General features: G+C 40.3%; 1 protein-coding gene across 2 annotated transcripts in view; it reads right to left on the bottom strand.

The window, feature by feature from the left end:
• The window catches only part of DPP6 (dipeptidyl peptidase like 6), a 797513-nt gene that overhangs the window by 208079 nt on the left and 570637 nt on the right, over positions 1–18797 (bottom strand). For both annotated transcript variants that reach the window (XM_058660636.1, XM_058660637.1), the window contains one exon: positions 15749–15830. In XM_058660636.1, coding sequence (XP_058516619.1) covers positions 15749–15830 — 82 coding nt within the window. The remainder of the gene's footprint in view (positions 1–15748; positions 15831–18797) is intronic.

Genomic DNA, 18797 nt, shown 5'->3' with positions numbered 1-18797 from the left:
CTGAACTCAATTTTAGCCATGACATACCTAAAATTAAACTGCTTTAAAATTAAAATTACATCTGTTATTGAAATAGATACAATGGTTTTCTGCGTTCACTCCTACCATTGATCTGGCATAAATAAGAGATTGCACTTCCCAGGAGTCTCTAAAGAAACAAAAAATCTCCTGGGACATGATGAGAATCACGCCAAAGGGTAGAAAGATGCTGATATGGACAGTGTGGTTCCTTATGAACAACAAAGAGACACCACCTTATAATATCTATATCTGACTTACAGTAACCAATAAAGGGAAGATGTCTATTGACAAGAAAGAAATCCATTTTGAGAAAAGGAAAAAGGCATCATTTGTAGGTATTGACATGGATGCTGCTAAAATGCCTGCGCGAATCCTTGCGTAATGTGAGCTAAGTATTCCTCACCCTGTCTTTGTGTTATTTAATGATCCAGAAAATAAGCCACAGCCTTAACTTCTCAGGTGATTAGAATCCAGGTCAATACCAAGGCCAACCTGGAGGATGAGTAAGGAGCACAAATCCATGCGGTCCGACTGTGCCCTGTGATACGCAAAGCACAGAATCATCCTCTGTTCTCTGAAGACCAAAAGCATCATGGGGGACAAGAACAGAACTGCTTTCATCTTCTGAAATGTCTGCGAAAAGTCAAGGCATTCTGATCCTTTTGCTCTTCTCAGTTCTGTTTGTTCTTGAAGTGAAAACTCACTTTTTTATATAGCATAATAAACATCTTAAGAAAAAAAAAATGTCTGGTTGCCAAATCTAGAATTCCTTCCTTGGTAATGTTCACAATAAGAACTGAGTTAATTAACCATAAGACAAGCTGTTAAATCTTAAACTTTTTAGGTTATAATATCAAATTATTTCCATCCCCATGCAGTTTGAAGCTTATCTCTATAAATTTGACATTTAATTTTACTTATTTTACTTTCCCTACTGGATATCATTCATGTAACAAGTATTTGTTGGAAACCTATATTCTTCTCAACACAGAGCAATGGGCCATGGAAGATAAAAATGTGATAAAAAGCATTTTTTTTTTGTCCTTGAGCAGCTTACATTTGGTCTAGGAAATAAAGTTATTCAAAAGTGAAATGGTTGAATAATAAAACAAAGAGGTATAAGATTAACGGCTGCTGTAAGTGACACTGGCAATACTTCAGCTATTTAAGGAAGCAAAGGTCATAGCGATTCTGCACAGACAAGGAGAATGAACCAGTACTTTGAAATTTTCCAGTGGTGAAACATTTTAGGAACCATTATGAAAATGTCTTCCCTTCAAACAGAGGATTTAACCATGTAATATTCAAGAGACTGTGCACTGCAAAAATTCGTAGCAGTATCACCATTTAGCTCTTAGCTAGGCTGCTGGATACAGCCCCCAAAGTCCAGAGCATTGGTTCCTCAGTGGCTGCAGGGATGATCATGGCTCCACTCTCCATCCAAATGTCTGCAAAGGCTACTTTAATTTTTTTTTAAAGATTTATTCATTTTATTACAGCCAGATATATACAGAGGAGGAGAGACAGAGAGGAAGATCTTCCATCCGATGTTTCACTCCCCAAGTGAGCCACAACAGGCCGGTGCTATGCCGATCCGAAGCCGGGAACCAGGAACTTCTTCCGGGTCTCCCACGTGGGTGCAGGGTCCCAATGCATTGGGCCATCCTCAACCACATTCCCAGGCCACAAGCAGGGAGCTGGATGGGAAGTGGAGCTGCCGGGATTAGAACCGGCGCCCATATGGGATCCCAGGGCATTCAAGGCGAGGACTTTTAGTTGCTAGGCCATGGCGCCGGGCCCAAGGCTACTTTAATTTATAAATGCCTTGTGACATTATCTCAAGGATCCAGCATTACATGCACTTCTCCTTAATGCAGAGCTCTGGTCCTGCTTTTAAATTCTACTTGATAGACAATCCTGAAATGCTCTAACCTAATATTGCCAAGGCTGATGCACAGCGCCCTTCTAAATTGGATCTTTAGCAAGCAATAATACACTGTTCCAGTCACAATTACATTAAGGAAGCTCTGAAGAGGAAGAAGACATGGTTGACTCCCACAGAAGGAGGTGGGCTACCAGATCATGTGTTGTTATCTACCATAAATTCACCTTTTTCTTACTTTTGTATTGGTATAAGAAAGAGTCCTAGATCCTCACAGGCTCTTCTTGGTGGGGGGTGTTTGATATTCACTCCAGTGGTTGGAAATCCTGACTACAGTGTTACTGATTACAGTCACTTGCGTAATATGGACAATTGTGATTTGTCAGATAAAATAATGTCAACCGAAATTAAGTGGGTCTCAGGAAATATCTCTTAAGGATTTGTAATGGGAGCTACAGAGAGCTTTGAAATCCATGGGAGCAGACATTGACACCCACTTGAGGGCTAGTTTATTCATGTCAGAATTCCCTGCAAAAGGAAACCCCTGCATTTTATCTGCAATTAAACATAGCTCTTGAATAGAATTCCTAACCTCCTATTTGGCAAACTTTTCTTCTTTTTTTAATTTTAAATGAAAGGTTTTTTTTTTTTTTAATCATACATTTTTTTTTCACGGCACACATTTTTAATGAATTTCCTTAAAGATTTATTTAATTTTATTAGACAGATATACTAAGAAAAAGAGATGCAGAGAGAAAACTCTTCTAACTGCTGATTCACTCCCAAAGTGGCTGCCGCAGCTGGAGCCAAGCTGATCCGAAGCCAGGAGCCAGGAATCCCACACAGGTGCAGGGTCCTGAGGCTTTGGGTTGCCCTCTATTGCTTTCTCAGGCCACAAGCAGGAAGCCAGAAGCAAAGAGGAGCCGCCAGGATGGAAACAAATGACCACATGGGATCCCAGCATGTGCAAGGTGAGGACTTTAATCATTAGACTACTGCGCCAGGTCCTATGGACTTTTTTGAGCTCCCTGTATGCATGAATTTCATTTTTTGACATTCAAATAAACTCATTTTAAATTCCATTTTCCAAGAGCATCCTAAAGTCTTCCCGTAATGAATACTGCTGCGTTTGAGAATGTCCTGCTCTTAAAAGCAGGAAAAATGTCCTTAGACTGACAAAGCTAAAATTACTTTGTGGGGAATTTATTATTTTTCAATCCTTTCTCAAATGGAAACATACACAAAAAAGCATATTTTAGTCCAAGTATTAATAGGTGATACGTAAAATGTGTTTGAATACAGTCTTTTCAATCATAGTTGTACTAATTTTCCCCATTAATGAGCTCTAATTTATCACATTATTTTCCTACAGACATGTACGATATTTGTAGCTTTTAGACGTTGTTATAGGGCTATGAATGCACTTTCTATGAAGATTTTGCTTCTCTTGAAAAAAGAATTTCTGGGCCAATATGAGAATACAGGAATATCTTTTTGTTATTAGTGAATGATTTCATTTTGTTTCAAGAATGACTTTTCTCTCATAGCGATATTCATAGAGCATGAGAAGGGCTTCTAAAAGTCTCCATTGCACATGATTTATCTTTTGATGTTTTTCTCATTTCGCCCATAACTCTGCAATTGTGTTTGGACTTGTGAAGCTGCCGTATCGTCTGAGAGCCTGTCGGCAGCAGGAATCAGCTTCCCTATCATTTCTCAACTCTGTTTCTTAACCATGATCATCAGGTAGCCCTGTTATATTATCTCATCCATTCAAGTTAATTGCCAAAAACTCAACTTATTTACTTGAGTGCAAGTGAATATTAAAGTGATTTAGCCCCACAGAGCCATAAAATGATAACATATTGAATTAAATCTGAAGGGTACCCTTGGTGGAACCAGTAAATCATTAACCAAACTGTCTCCATCCATTCATTATTTGAGGACACATAAGGCGATTTCCATCCCTGCAATATTAATTTCTTGGCTACCGTCATGGACTTCAGTGCCCATGATGAATGTTTTTACAATGAATACCAAATTAACCTGAACTGATTAGGGGCTTTTATAAGTTATTAATGGGATGTCACTTCAGGCTGGTCCATGGGTATGACATTTCATTAAATACTCTCCTCTTGCTGGAAAGATCAATCTTTCTCTGCTCATTGGATCTGTCAATTTCAATAAAATGTTCCCTGCCCCCTTGGTTACTTACTATAGACCTAGGTGAGCAATAATGCCCTTGAGGAAGGCTGTGCTCTAGGGGAGGCAGCTCTTTCCATTACATTTCTGATCAGTTCCTTGGTGCTTGCTCAGTAATGAAAGGGCACTGCGGACCAGCTGGAGGCGGTAAGGCATGGGATGGGCAGTTTTCTGGGTAGCAAGAGAACATTTTGGTTTTTTTGCGATGAACATGCTCTCTGCTCAAGGAATACTTGCTGGGCAGAGTCAGAGTAGGGGAACTGTCACCACCGTGACAATTGCCTTACATTTTTTAATAGTCTCTCAAATTTTCAGAGAAGCAAGAGCTTTGAGGAACAGAACTTGATGTATGTTTTTGAGCAACATCTCTAAGAGTTGGAAGAGAGTAAGATGTGAGGCTTCCCCAGCAGCCTAAGCTGGTAATGGACACTGGACTAGCTCACTGTTGAACTCTTTGCATGCACTCTCAAATTTGTCTGCTCACTTGAATTACTCAGGTTTCTGAAGGGTTACCCGATTCACCTTCTAACAAATGCCAAACATTTAGTTCACTAAACGCTTGTTTTCTTTCTCATTCTTTCCTGAGAGTTTAGTTAAACTAAATGGTAATAGGAATAATGTCAGCCATTATTTATTGAGTACTTTTTTCATTCTAGGCTCCACAGCATGAACTTCAAATAGATTAACTTAACCCTTAGGGTAATATACCCTTCTTTCCCAAGGAGACATCATTATGCCCATTTTACGGATGAGGAAGCAGGCATTGTGAGACTGAGTTTTTAAATTAACATCGCACTGTTAGTGCTAAAATGATGACCTGAATCTGGGTCTTTTGACTTTAAAACTTCCGTTATAACGATACTTCAAAAACAAAATGAAAGCACATATTTTTCCTTCTAAAGATCAAAATTAGAACCATCAGATTGTGAGAAGAGACCTGTGACATCACAGGGGTGTTTCCCAATGGGAGCTACAAGAGGAAAATCCACATAGGTTCCTGGATTCCTGGATTCCCACTGTCGTACCCACCCTGCAGCTTTGTCCTGGTTGCACACTGCTGTTGCAGTGCGCCCCAGGTAGCCCTTCCGTCTGTGTTTGGCTCTCTCAGTGGAACCTGATGATTTTCTTCATGCCTGCCCAGCTGTTTGCTGATGTCCACATCAGAGAGACTCGTGGAGCAAATGTATCACACTTCCTTTGGTCTGTTACCTGCCTGCCCTTTTATTCCATCTAACCAAGCAGGATGGGGCTTCATGAACAAGGTCTTCATTGAGTATCTTAGTTGAACTCCCGACATTTTTGTAGCATGAATTTTATGACTTTGGGCTGTTTTTGAAATTTCTTGTTCTTTAAAGCAGAAGCCTGAATGTCATAAAGTGACCCAGTGGGAATGCAAAAATCTTCCAGCTCAAATTTTTCTGTATCTTTCACTAATTTAGAGAAAAAAAAAGTGTCAAAATACTATCCCAGGAGAGGCAAGTAGGAGCTCAATCATATGCAAATCCTGAAACTCTGTGAAGCAAGGCTCTTGATCCCTTTTGCTTTTGACAGAGAGAAATAACGATTGGTTGATGAGTTTCCTTCTAGCAGGTGAGCTGTGATGGAGCTACAAGTGCTGTGTCACAGGCCAAGGACATGCACCCCAACTCACCAGAGAATACTGGTTTGGAAATGAGAACGGTGGAGAACAGCTGCTGGAAAGCCAAGCTTGACAGATGGACATGAGGGGTTGGAGCTAGCCAACTAGGGCTAAAGATGGCTTTGCAATGTCCCTGGGGATGCCAAACTTTATGGTGTTCATGTTTTGCTGAGAGCAGAACTGACCTGCAAGGCACCATTTTTTAAGTAGTAGAGACTGATTGATTGCATAGTAAGGTTTGCCCCAGAGGGGTCTTTGTGAGCCTCATTCCAGGTGTTATCAAATCCTCAAGGCTCAAGAGGGTCTTTTTGTTGGACACAAAAAGAAGGTCATACACACAGGTCAATGGCCCATCACTCGGAGCCTCTGTTGTCAGTAGCACATGGAGTCTTGGGCAGCATAGATGGACATGACAGCATGGAAGACATGGGGGCTTGCAAGAGGGTCAAGGCCACAGCAAGTGATTGCAGATGCTGAATGTGTTTGTTTGGCATCCCAGGTGTTTTTCCATTAGAAGCTGAAGCCAGTGAGAAAAGAGACCACCACATTTTTCTTAGGATTTTCCAGAATTTTACAGTGTGTAGAACACATTAGTGTTCAGAACAGAGAACAAATGAGTGAATAAATGAAACATGGAAATGTGTATACACAACAGAGCTTGCCTTCAGGGACCTTCACGTTCGCCTGACCAACAAACCACGACACTCATCAACCACATCTGACATTCTAGAGAGCTGAGGAGCGGGGAAAATATCCGGGGTTCCAATGTACTTCCCCCTACACCTTGTCAAGTGATCTATCATTTTAACTATTTTTGAGTATTTACATAAAATGATTTAAATAAAATTTCCTTAGCTCTTACAAATTATTGAAGCTAAGACCTATGCAGGAAAATCTCTGTAGAGTCTGAAAACTCATACAATCATTGCAGTTCTGCAGGTCTGGCTTAAATTCACCTACTTTGGTAGGCTATGTTTGTTTCTTCAACTCCAGGGAGACACAGAACAGCTGCTCACTGGCATTTACAACCGCAGCCTTGCATGCTCTGGGTGACTGTAAGTCAGCTTCTTAGTCTAAGCTCTGAAGCAAACCCTATGAGAATTCCTTAGTTTTCCCCTGGCGTGGTTGCTATCATCACCACCTGCCCCCTCTGGCGACTGTTGTCTCCAGAACACAGCTCCAGCTCCAGTCCCTGTAGGTTTCCTGGTTACTCTATATGCTCTCCATTTTTCACATTCTCATACTGTTGAAGCTCTCTCGGTGGACTTACTAAACATGCCTTCAAAGCTGTTCATTTATCACTATTATGGTAGCAAGCCAAGCAAAGAAGAGTTCCAATCTCTTTGTCTCTCACATTCCGGGTGTAGCAGCGAAGATACTAGCCTTGAATTCTTAATGCTGTGCTCTCTGCCAAAATTTCCAAGGCACTTGGTTCCAAACAATGCTATGGGACAAACTTGCAGGTGTTCGCTCTGCTGGCACATTAACTGGCTGGGGCATCCAGAAGCAGCTTTAATCCTGAGGATATGTCCTAACAGCAAAGAAGGTCACTACAGCTACCCCAGCTTTGTTCTGATTGTCTCTAATGCAAATGACCTATGAATAAAGGACATTCCCAAATCATGAAATTTTACCCCATTCTGGGTGAGCAATGACAGAACGTCAAATGTACGCGCAAACTCATATGGAACGCAGGACTTCATGAAAAGGCAAAGGAACAAAAACTCGGGGGAGTTCTCCACTTAGCAAAGATGGATCAGAAGAGGACAAAGTTTGGAAAGCTACAGTATGGAACAAGAATCTGAAATTACTTGTGCCTTAAGTGTAAATATGTATGTGAGCCGCTCCCGATGGAAGTGAAAGGAAGAGAAAGCAAGGGGGAGTCCTTCTGTCAATATCTTGCATGTATTCTCTCTCTTTACCCTATTTAATCTGGACAGATCCATTTTCCTGCTTCTAGCCTCAGGAGACAACATCACATTCTCAGTTCTTAGTGAACACGTTGGAATCTATTTGGCTATTTCTAATGAGAATGACAACCGCAGGCCCGCCCTGCCAAGGAAGGGGATGCTAGAGGAAGGGAGGCCTCCCACATCAGTTCTTCCTCTGCTCTAACAGTGCACAGCCACTCCGGCAGAATTCATGACCAAGGTTATGATGTGACGCTATGAGAAATAACTTGAAAAGGTAAGCACCACTAATTGGAGACCACATGGGGCATTGGAAGGAAATGCTCTTAATGCACTCTCAGCACCATATGCCAATTCTCAAAGACACATGGACCTCCTGGGCCGAAGACCCTACTGAGTGCACGCAGCCCAGGAGGCTGGGATACTCCGCAAACTCTTGGTGAACTTTAACTGCAGCTGGGTTCTCTGTTCCCAGAGGAGGATTACTCACTTCACTCTGACTCATTATAATTAGAGTGAATTGACTTTAGGGAGCAATATTTACTTTTTAGAATAAAATGGTGATGAGGGATTTCTTGCTTGCCATCAATGAATACATTAGTGTTTGCAGTGCCTGCTCCTGGGCTGCAGATTTCTTCTGCAGGTCGAGCAGCAAGGTAGTTCCTACCCCTGGAGTGGTGGCCTGGGATTGATATTTTTCCAGCTGAGGACAACCAAGAGAGCACATGATTGCTGATATTAGGGCCTGGAAAATTATGGCATGCAGGACAAATCATCACTGCTTGCTAAATAAAGTTTGATTCGAACACCATCACGTCATTTCTACACAATCCATGGCTGCTTTTCTGCTCCAGCGGCCAAGATGGTTAATATTTTTGATAGAAACTGTATAGCCTGGGAAGTTCAATATATCTATTATCTGATTCTTTACAGAAACTGTTGGGGCCGGCACATTGGCTCACCTGACTAATCCTCCTCCTCCAAGTGCTGGCATCCCATATGGGCACTCTTTGGGCCCTGGTTGCTCCACTTTCAATTCAGCTCCCTGCTTACAGCCTGGGAACGAGGTGGAGGACGACCCTGCACCCATGCGGGACACCTGGAAGGATCTCCTGGCTCCTGACTTCAGATCAGCTCAGCTTTACTTGTTGAGACAATCTAAACAGTGAAACAGTAATTGGAATAACTTTTTTTTTCTGACTCTCCTCTTTGTCAATCTGCTTTTTCAATGAAATAAATAAATCTTTTAAAAAAGGAAAATATTTAGAGACTCCTTATGTCATTCTCTCAACAGTGAATATAGCACCCCTTATACTCAGTACAAAAATGCAGAGCAAAAATCCCAAAGTTCAAGCAAACTGAATTTTGGTGCTATTGGTGCTAATTCCAAACATTAGCAATTACTACTAACTGAAGCTTCATTTCAGTGAAGTGGAAATGAAGTCAAATTCTTTAGTCTTTTCCTAGCGTCTATTCATAGATTCTGGTTATTTACCTTCAGCCAATTATTTTCCTCCTTAAGTGGCTTAGGACAATACAAATGAGCTCACTAATTAATCCATCTGCTTCCACACTAATATTTTACTTTCACAAATATGTGGTAAGCTGTGGGCCCTGGGCTGGGCACTTTAGAATATAAAGAAGAAAATAAGTGACTTTTCGGACTGAAAGGCTATTTAGCAAAGGATTCAAAATGGCTGCGTAGGTTATAGCCACACAGACTCTGGGCTATGAAGTCAAAAAGTGAGGGACTATACTTCCAGAGGTCAGACTGGTGGAAATTTCAGTAAAGAAGATGGGTAACAAAGGACTTTGTAACACAGGAGGAGGGAAGACAGAGACGCTGCTACAGCCAGCAAGGTGGCACGGCCCTTTGCTAGCTCTGAGCCTGAAGTTGACCACCTCAAGGCAGGAAGCACTTGCTGTGTGTGACCTGCTGCTCATGGTTTTAAGCTGAAAGGCAAGTCCACAGTCATTCAGTCACTTTTCCTTCAGCCTGGAGAACCAACTGGGGTCCTGAGCATGGCCCAATATGGAATAGGGAAGCCATGTTTCTTTCTTTTCCTTCCCTCTGCTCCACACTCAGCAGAGAAGAGCTGCACAGTACAAAGGATTAAGAGCAGGTGTCCTACATCCTGCAACTGTGGGATATTTGGGGCATCTGTCCCAGAGCTACACTAGGTGCCCCTAAGTGAGTCAAGGGGATTCTCCTTAGCTTCTGGAAACTATCACCAAAAGCAACCCATATACATTTACTGGGCTCGGTGTGGTGACCTAGCAGGTAAAGTCCTCACCTTGAATGCACCAGGATCCCATATGGGTGCCGGTTCTAATCCTGGCAGCTCCACTTCCCATCCAGCTTCCTGCTTGTGGCCTGGGAAAGCAGTTGAGGACGGCCTAAGGCTTTGGGACCCTGCACCCGCGTGGGAGACCTGGAAGAGGTTCCTGGTTCCCGGCTTTAGATCGGCACAGCACTGGCTGTTGTGTTCACTTGAGGAGTGAAACATCGGACGGAAGCTCTTCCTCTCTGTCTCTCCTCCTCTCTGTATATCTGACTTTGTAATAAAATAAATAAATCTTAAAAAAGATTTACTCCCACCTTGGAAGATCTGGGTGATGACCCTACTACACCATGCAACACCATTCTAGCTTAGAATTCATTCTAACTTTCTCAGTGCCATTAGATTCTACCCAGCGGACACGGAGCACAACCTTACCTGCATTTCACACATCTGGACTTACACCAGCCAGAATAGAAGAATCTCCTGTATACATTGTAGATAACCTCCTGTTACCCAATAGGAAACAGGGTTTACTTCAAGGCTTACTTAGTCCTAGCAAAAATAAATAAAATCGAAATCAAAATAACCCACAAAAGATCAAAAAGAAAACATCAGTTTCTTAGAAAAGATGGGTAAAAACTCTAGCTAGACTTACAAAGAAATAAAAAAAACCTCAAAATAAATAAAATTGGAGACAAAAAAGTAGATATTAAAACAAACGTCACTGAAAATGTCACTCTATGCTAATAAATTGGATAATCTGAAGAAAATGGATAAATTTCTTAATTTATACAAAATTTTCAAGATTAATGCCAAGAAGGTAAGATAACCTAGACAGACTCCTAAGAAGAAACTAGAAGACTCTTACTTACTGATTCAATCAAGGAAATGACCAGAGCATGATGGCTTTACTACCGAACTGTAAAGATGTTCAAAGAGGAAGTCCAGTATTCTTCACACTACTGCAAACTATTGAACTGGAAGGAACTCTGCCAACTCTTTTTTTTTACCAGGCCAGTATTATTTTGATGGCAAAACCAACGACATGGGGCAAAAAGAAAATTACAGGCATATTCTTAATAAGCATTAGTCCAAACAGTCTCAACCAGAAATTAGGAAATAAAATCCAAAACCACATCAGAAAAATTGTACATCATCATCAAATGGGATTTACTTCAGAAATGCAAGGATGGTTCAACATGTGCAAATCAGTAAATATCATAAATCACATACATAGAAAAAAGAAAAAAAGAAAGAAAAACACAGTCTCAGTAGAGGCAGAGAAAGCATTTGAGAAGATTAAATATCCTTCACGATAAAAGTCCTTCACAAATTATTGAAGGAATATGCCTCAACATTATAAAAGCTATATATCATAAGCCAACAGCCAATCTCATACTGATTGGGGAAATGCTGAAAACATTTTGCCTCTTGGATAAGACTCCCAAGCATATGCAACAAAAAACAAAGCTAAACAAATGGGACTACATCAAACACAGAAGGTTTGCACAGCAAAGGAAATTATCAATAAAGCAAAGATGGAAAGATATTGCAAGCCCCCTAACTGAATAATGATTAATATTCAGAATATGTCAGCAACTTTATTAGCCAACAACAAAAATGCCAATACAGTTGAGAAATGACTGAAGAATTTCAAAAAAGTTCTCAAAAGAAAAAAATCAAATGGCCATATCTATATATATGATATATATAATTTATTTGCACACATTTACATATATATAAATATAAATATTTACTTATATTAATAAATACACATATAATATATATATAAATATATATAGATAGATAGATAGATAGATAGATATGCTAAACACTATTTGCCATCAGGGAAATGCAAATCAAAGCCACAATGAGATATTACCTCACTCTTGTCAGAATGGCAAAACTCCAAAGCAGGTAGTAACAATGGTGGCAAGGAGGAAGCAACAATGTGGAGATTTCTTTTAAAATGATGAATAGACTTGCCATAGGACCCAGGCATCTACTACTGGGTCTGTATATTCTAAAGACTTGAACACAACGAATCAAAGAGATAGGTGCTCCACTGTGTTTATCCCCGTGATTCTCACATATCCAAGATGTGGGATCACTCAAGGTGTCCATCACCAAATGAATACAGAAAAAGTGGAATATCTACACATGGAATAATAGTAAGGTATAAAAAAGAATGAAATTCTGTCATTTGCAGCAAGATGAAAGTCAGGGAAAGACGTTATATGAGTGAAATAAGCCAGAGCTAGAAAGACAATATTACATATTGTTTCTTACAAGTGGGAGCTAAAATTAAAAAAGAAAACTAAACTGCAGATCAGTATTGCTGTGAATCTAGCTTTGAAAAACTGTGCTTTATACTTTTTCAAACCGGTTGTTAAGAATGTTACAATACTGCAGTTTTAATGAACTGTGATAGAATTCACTATTTATGAGTGAAATGCTCAATTTTCCATTCAATTGCTGCTCATAGTCCTTTATGTATCCACTAAACAGGTTTTTTTTTGTTTTGTTTTGTTTGTTTTGCTTTTTTACTTAATTTTTTTGGTGAAGTATTAAGTTTTTATTGTAATGTAAACTTAAAATATGTTATTTGAAAAATTAAAAAGAGACAGAGAAAAGGAAGGAGAGTGGGAGACAGAAAGAAAGGGATATATTTTTAGAAGGAAATCTACAAATCACAGCAAAACTGTTAAAAAGGCTAATTAAAATAACAAATAGTAAAATAAGTAATAAAATTCTTTTCTTGAAAAATGTTTGTATCTCTCATCCAGTTTTTCACAAGGTCATTGGTTTTGCTGTTGCTGAGTTTCTGAAGTTCTTTGTAAATCATGAAAACGAAAAATTGAAAAAAAAAGAGAGAAAGGAGAAAAAAGCAAAAAAAGACAAAAGCTTCCTCAACTCATAGAAAAATCCTGTTTTAAAATATATCTTACTATTAATAAAAAATATTTTCAAAAATGGTTTCTAATATGGAAAAATAGTAAAAGTAAAGTTTAGTCACAAGTCTTGAAACGTGTTTGTTCTACATTTTTTTATTAGACTTCCGTTTCGCCTGAAGAGTTAAGGCCTTTGAGAAAAGGAGGATGTGATGTCCACACTGTGACCAAGTGATGGACTGGTGTCTGCTGTGCCTGCGTGTGATTTGAATGTATCTCCCACAGGTTCAGGTGCTGGTAGCCTGGGTCCCCCCCGGGAGGGTAATGTAGAGTGGTGATGATGCTTCCAAGAGGCGGGCCTAGAGGGTGGTGGTGAGGTCATGAGGATACTGGCTTCAGAAGAACTTAACGCTGGACGTCACAGGAACACGTGAAGTCCATGCTTCTGTTGCTGTTTCTGCTTCTCTGTCATGTTATGACGGAGCCATGGGGGCCCCTCAACAGGGGCCAACCACACAAAGGCACCTGATCTTGGATTGCCAGTGTCCAGGACTGTGAGCTAACTAACCTTGTCTTCTTTATACAGTACTTGGCCGCAGCTCTTTTGTCATTACAGCAGGAAGTATGGTGGCACAGCCTTCCTCTTCCACTGTCAGCTCTTCCTCACTCCCTCCTGCTAAATGTATTTTGTGAAAAATTCATTGCTATGGTCCTAGGTAATTAGCTCAGGGTCATACGTTTGGAACCCACACCTCCTCTGCTTATGTAATCCTTTTTGTCCACCTGTGGGTCACATGGTGCTCACCCATCATCATGTGGAACCTGAGGACACGGTGCTCCGTTGCTGTATAACTACTTCACTCTCCAGCCCATGCTGGGGAGGGGCTCCCTCCCTTGGTGCTTGCCTCCTCCTGGGTTTCCTCAGTTGTATTTCAGTGCACCTGCTTTCTCTCTTGCTTCTTGCGCATGGACTCAGGGGACAAAGATGGCAATCTCTCTCCCTTACCCTTTTGCTTCCTGGCTCACTCTCCCTGAACATGGCCTCCATATGTCTATCTTCCTCACCCTCTGAATAAACCATGACGCTTTCTTAAGTTGTGTCACTGTCTCTGCTTAAAGTGCACCTAGGAATTAAATATTAGGCCCAACCTTATGCCACAGCAACATGATTAGTAATTCTGCAGCATTAGGGACACTTTGGTGATAGCTTAAATAGTTTGATGTCCCATCTACTTGTTTCTTTAAATCAATGCATGATACAAGAACTTATATTCAACGAAGGTAATATAATTGTACTGTAGGGGAAAATATGGTAATTTGCACTCAAAAGACAGAACAGAGCCTATCCACAACAACCCTGGATAATCTTTTACATGTGATCAGTTGATGCACTATTTTAGGGTAAAGGAGCTATAAAAACACAATGAATCTGTTAAATACATCTTGACAATAGGATGTTGGACTCTCTGCCATTGTCCATGCCTACAATTTCAGGGTACAATAAAATAGCAGAATGATGGACTTATGACAGATTGAGAAGGACTATACTATTGTAATGACATAGAAGAAATGAATTGTGTGGCAGGGGTGGGGGGACTGCAGAGGGGAGAAGGGAAATCCTGGAGTCTATAGAACCGTATTATGGGATTATAAAATAAATTAAAAAAAAAAAGGAGGACCTGGCTCGGAAGCCTCGTGGCTAAAGTCCTTGCCTTGTAAAGCTTCAGGATCCCATATGGTTGCCGGTTCAAATTCCAGCTGCTTCACTTCCACTCCAGTTCCCTGCCTATGGCCTGAGACAGAAATAAACAATGGCTCAAAGTCTTGGGATCCTGCACCCACGTGGGAGACCAGGAAGAAGCTCCTGGCTCCTGGCTTTGGATCAGTTCAGCTCCAGCCATTGTGGCCACTAGGGGAGTGAACCAGCAGATGGAAGATCTTTCTTTCTGTCTCTCCTTCTCTGTGTAAATCTGCTTTTCCAATAAAGATAAGCAAATCTTAAAATAGAAAAAAAAAATGCAGCTTTAGTTAGTTTAAAGATACAAAAGAAAATGGTGGATTAAGTACAGCAACTAAGGAGATTTCGTATAAGAGACGATGCAATCTCTTGAAATCAAGCTCAGTTGAACCAAAGAACATTACATTACATTACATTACATTGGAGACATAGATAATACTACAACAGGAATCTCCCCAAGAAATCATGCTACTAAAAACCTTCACCTAACAGTTGGGCCAGTGACCGGCAACCTCATAGCTAACCTAGCAGTCGGGTCAGTTGGTGAGTATCCAGGTTCAGAAACTTCATCCTAGACCAATAGCTCAGGGTCATTGTGCCTAAAACCATCCCTTTTCATTTACAATTTGTTGAAACCTGTCACATTTTATACTGCAAGAATTGTTGAAGATGTTGGATGTAAGACTGAGAGGGCTACACTAACTATGCAGCATTTTGCATGTTGGTGCAAGCTTCTGAGGGCTCCGGAGCACCCAGCCCACGAGACTCTCCACAGAAAGAGATCTGAGTTCCCAGAGCTGTTTTCCATGATCCCATGATTCTGATGGTTTCCCCTTTGTAGCTTACTGAATGAAGTTTAGCTCAGAGTTCACGGTAGATCTGGATTCTAGGCACAGAGCTGTAGTTTGGCTTCCCTTTCAGAATATGAGATATTAGAAACAAAACATATGCTATTCCAATATCTAGCAAATTCTCCAACTAAGAGGAAAATTCTTATTAAATCTCTTATTAAAATAATAGAATATCTATTCAGATACACTGGTATACTTACCCCAATTTTATTTTGTGTATACATACACACACATCTGCACACGCATGCATGCTAAATACAGACCAAACATCAGCTTATAAAATATAAACCTCATCAAAGTCAAAATATGGTCATTAAATGTGGTTGGCTCACCAGCTGTTGGCCTTTAGGGCCCCATCCTGCATACTGAAGCTTTGCGTTGCTGACTTCTGGTGGGTCCAGACTTTGAGGATCCCTGAAAAAATAAACGAGAAACAATACCTTACTTAATATTGAAATGCAATTTGTTAGACTGTGATTTGCAACACATGTCTATTCAGGGGCAGTAGGAGATTCACTTCTGTTTAATCTGAAATGTGTGAATTCCTACAAATTTGAACTGGAAATATTATCTCCACATGAATAAACTACCTCTCAAGATTGCACAGCATCAGGGCCAGCACATCCGTGTGCTATACACATTCCAATTCTATCACCTTCTCTCATCTATACAAAGTGGGGTCTTTCCTTCTCTGAATTTAAAATGCCTCTTCTTTCCTTAACCACAAGCGGATCAGACAGGTTTGTTTGGGATGAGGAAGAAACAGGAAGAACCACAAAACAGAGATTAAAATGTTGCATCCTAATTTCAGCGCTAAGACTTGTATAACATGAACCTGGGAGGGTTTGAAATCTCAGTTTACTCTCCCCAGGATTGGCAATAAGAAGTACCTTTCCCCTATGGAATGCCATGAAAATCAAAAGAAACAAATACAGTGATTATCTCTGACACATTCTAAAGATAATTCTCTTTTTTCCGCTAGCGACTCAATTCCCCAATTCCTCTCTGTAAATTAAAAAAAAATGACTACAAGATGCCAGAAGTGAGTTGCCTGCAATACTTGTATAAACTCTCTTGAAAACACTGGAGTTACCCTTAAGGGAAAGAAACTGTGAAGTGTTGGAACAAATTCCAAGAAACTGTAAATCCCGAATTCTGACACTAGCTAGCACTGAACTTGGAACAATAAAGTAACTAAATCCTAGACTGTTTCCTCGCATATAAAATGAGAACAGCTTTCTCCAGGGGTTTAGCTCAATAATATATTAAAAAAAAACAGGAAGCACAAAAATCACTTAGTAGATTTATTCATTAATAAATTAGTAAATAGCTTCATTACATAATTAATAAATATGAGCAGGCATGGACAGGGGCCCCTAAAATTCATGGAAAATGAAATTATAGCAGAAGTTTATTGGTGTTAACAATTTTTGTAATGCTTGCCTATGAGGAATTTTCAAGAGGTTCATGGAAAATACATGTTATGAAAAACTGTGCATAGATTTCAATTTTTTGCACCAAGACCATTCCATTTTCCATGAATTTTCTGAGATCCATATGTATGCATAAGTATATATGTATATGTGTACGTGCTTTTAAGCTTTCATTTAATTAGTGTAAACTGAACATTGATAAAATGGCCATTATCTATATGTATTTTTGAAAAGCAGCCTTATTAGCTAGTTACCAAATATTAAGACATTTTCTCTCTATGGAATTCAGCAGCAAATAACAAGGAATTGAATTCCAATGCTAGGGAGGAAGTTGGGTTTAGGGTCTTAACACCCAATCATTTTTCCATATCTGTGTCTGTAAATGAAAAGTAAAATTTTGCACTGCAATTTGATTTCACCAGACTCCTTTTGTGTTCAAGTTAAAAGAGGATTATAGGGTCATGTCTTTCAAATACTCTTGTATTGTGAAGTCCCTTTGTCAATGATTCCCGGGACAGTCATTCATTGGCTGCTTCAAGCTCTTATGAAGTTCTGTTCCTTGCACAATATGTTCTCTGCCAAGTTTGTAACTGTCTGGCTTGATTTTATGATAAGTACACTTCCTCTCCACCAACACCTTGCCTGTTCAGGACTACCATGAAAGTATGAAGCCAAGTGAGACAGCTCCAACCTTGAGTTGGTGACTGACCCCTCCCATCATCAGCAACAACCATTTGATTCTTAATAATTCTAATCTTTTCTGCTTTCTTCATACCCTCTTCTCCCCCATTCTCTTCCTCAATCAGGTGACTGTGTGAGGCAGACACAAAGGTGATCTCTTCCAGTTCTGTTTCAGGAAGAACTTCTTGTTCCTCCATCTCTGGCTTGAGTTCCTGGCGCTTCTACCCAATGAGCAACTCCTCCAACCGCCAGGGATTGGAGTGGTGGTTCCAGGTGATGAAATCTGCAGGAGTCCAAGGCTGTCACTACCAAACCCTGCTTGAATCTCTCCAGGTTCCCTTGAGGTGTCATATTAGCATAGTAGCCTGAAGGCCTGCTCTCCAGTTCCTGATCACTTCCCCCTTATGCCTTCATAGATATCATTCCCAATAGCCTCCTGTATTCTCAGCCTTTGCTTCTCAGAGGACAGAGCTGGTCTCACAGAAGGATGGTATACAGCCACTAAGGACATCCTGAGCAACATGCCTGAAAACAAGGCCTCCCTCTTCTTGACTAATTGTTACCTCCTTCAGTTCTTTTCTTTTGTAGCCTAGAGCCATTAAATATTTGCCTTCTTGATTAAGACTATTTTTAATAATAATAGGACTTAGTTTTTAAAGCAGTTTTAAGTTTACAGAAAGATGAACAAAAGTAGACTTCCCATATACACCACATTCCCTGTTTTCTAAGTCATCAACATTTTGCATGCATGTGGCACTTAGGTTATAAAGGGTAAAACAACATTGATTTATATGGTATTGCTACTTATAGCTTCTGGGTTTTAACAAATAATGCTAAGTAGCCACCATGACAGTATCATGTAGAGAAGTTTCACTGCCTTTCAGATTCCCCATGCTCCGCCTATTCTTACTTCCCTCCTCAACAGATTTTGGCAACCACTGAGCCTTTGGGTCTCCACAGTTTCATTTTTCTGGAGTGTTATATAGTTGCAACCCTATGTGATGTAGTCTTCGTAGTTGGACTTCTTTCATTGAAGGATGTGCACTTAGGATCTCCATGTTGCTTCAATGTCCTGGACATTGTCCTTTCATCCTCTTCCTACCTGTTTTCTTAGATTAATTTATCTTACTTGAAAGAGTTACAGAGAGCAAGAAGAGAGGAATGGAGGGATGGAGGGATGCAGGGCTGGAGTGATGGAGAGAGGGAGACAATGATAAAAAGAGAGATCTCCACCTGTTGGTTCACTCCCCAAAGAGTTATAACAGCC

Source organism: Ochotona princeps, chromosome 2 (genome assembly GCF_030435755.1).
Source record: "Ochotona princeps isolate mOchPri1 chromosome 2, mOchPri1.hap1, whole genome shotgun sequence".
Lineage (NCBI taxonomy): Eukaryota > Metazoa > Chordata > Mammalia > Lagomorpha > Ochotonidae > Ochotona > Ochotona princeps.
This window is presented reverse-complemented; position numbering and strand designations above follow the sequence as displayed.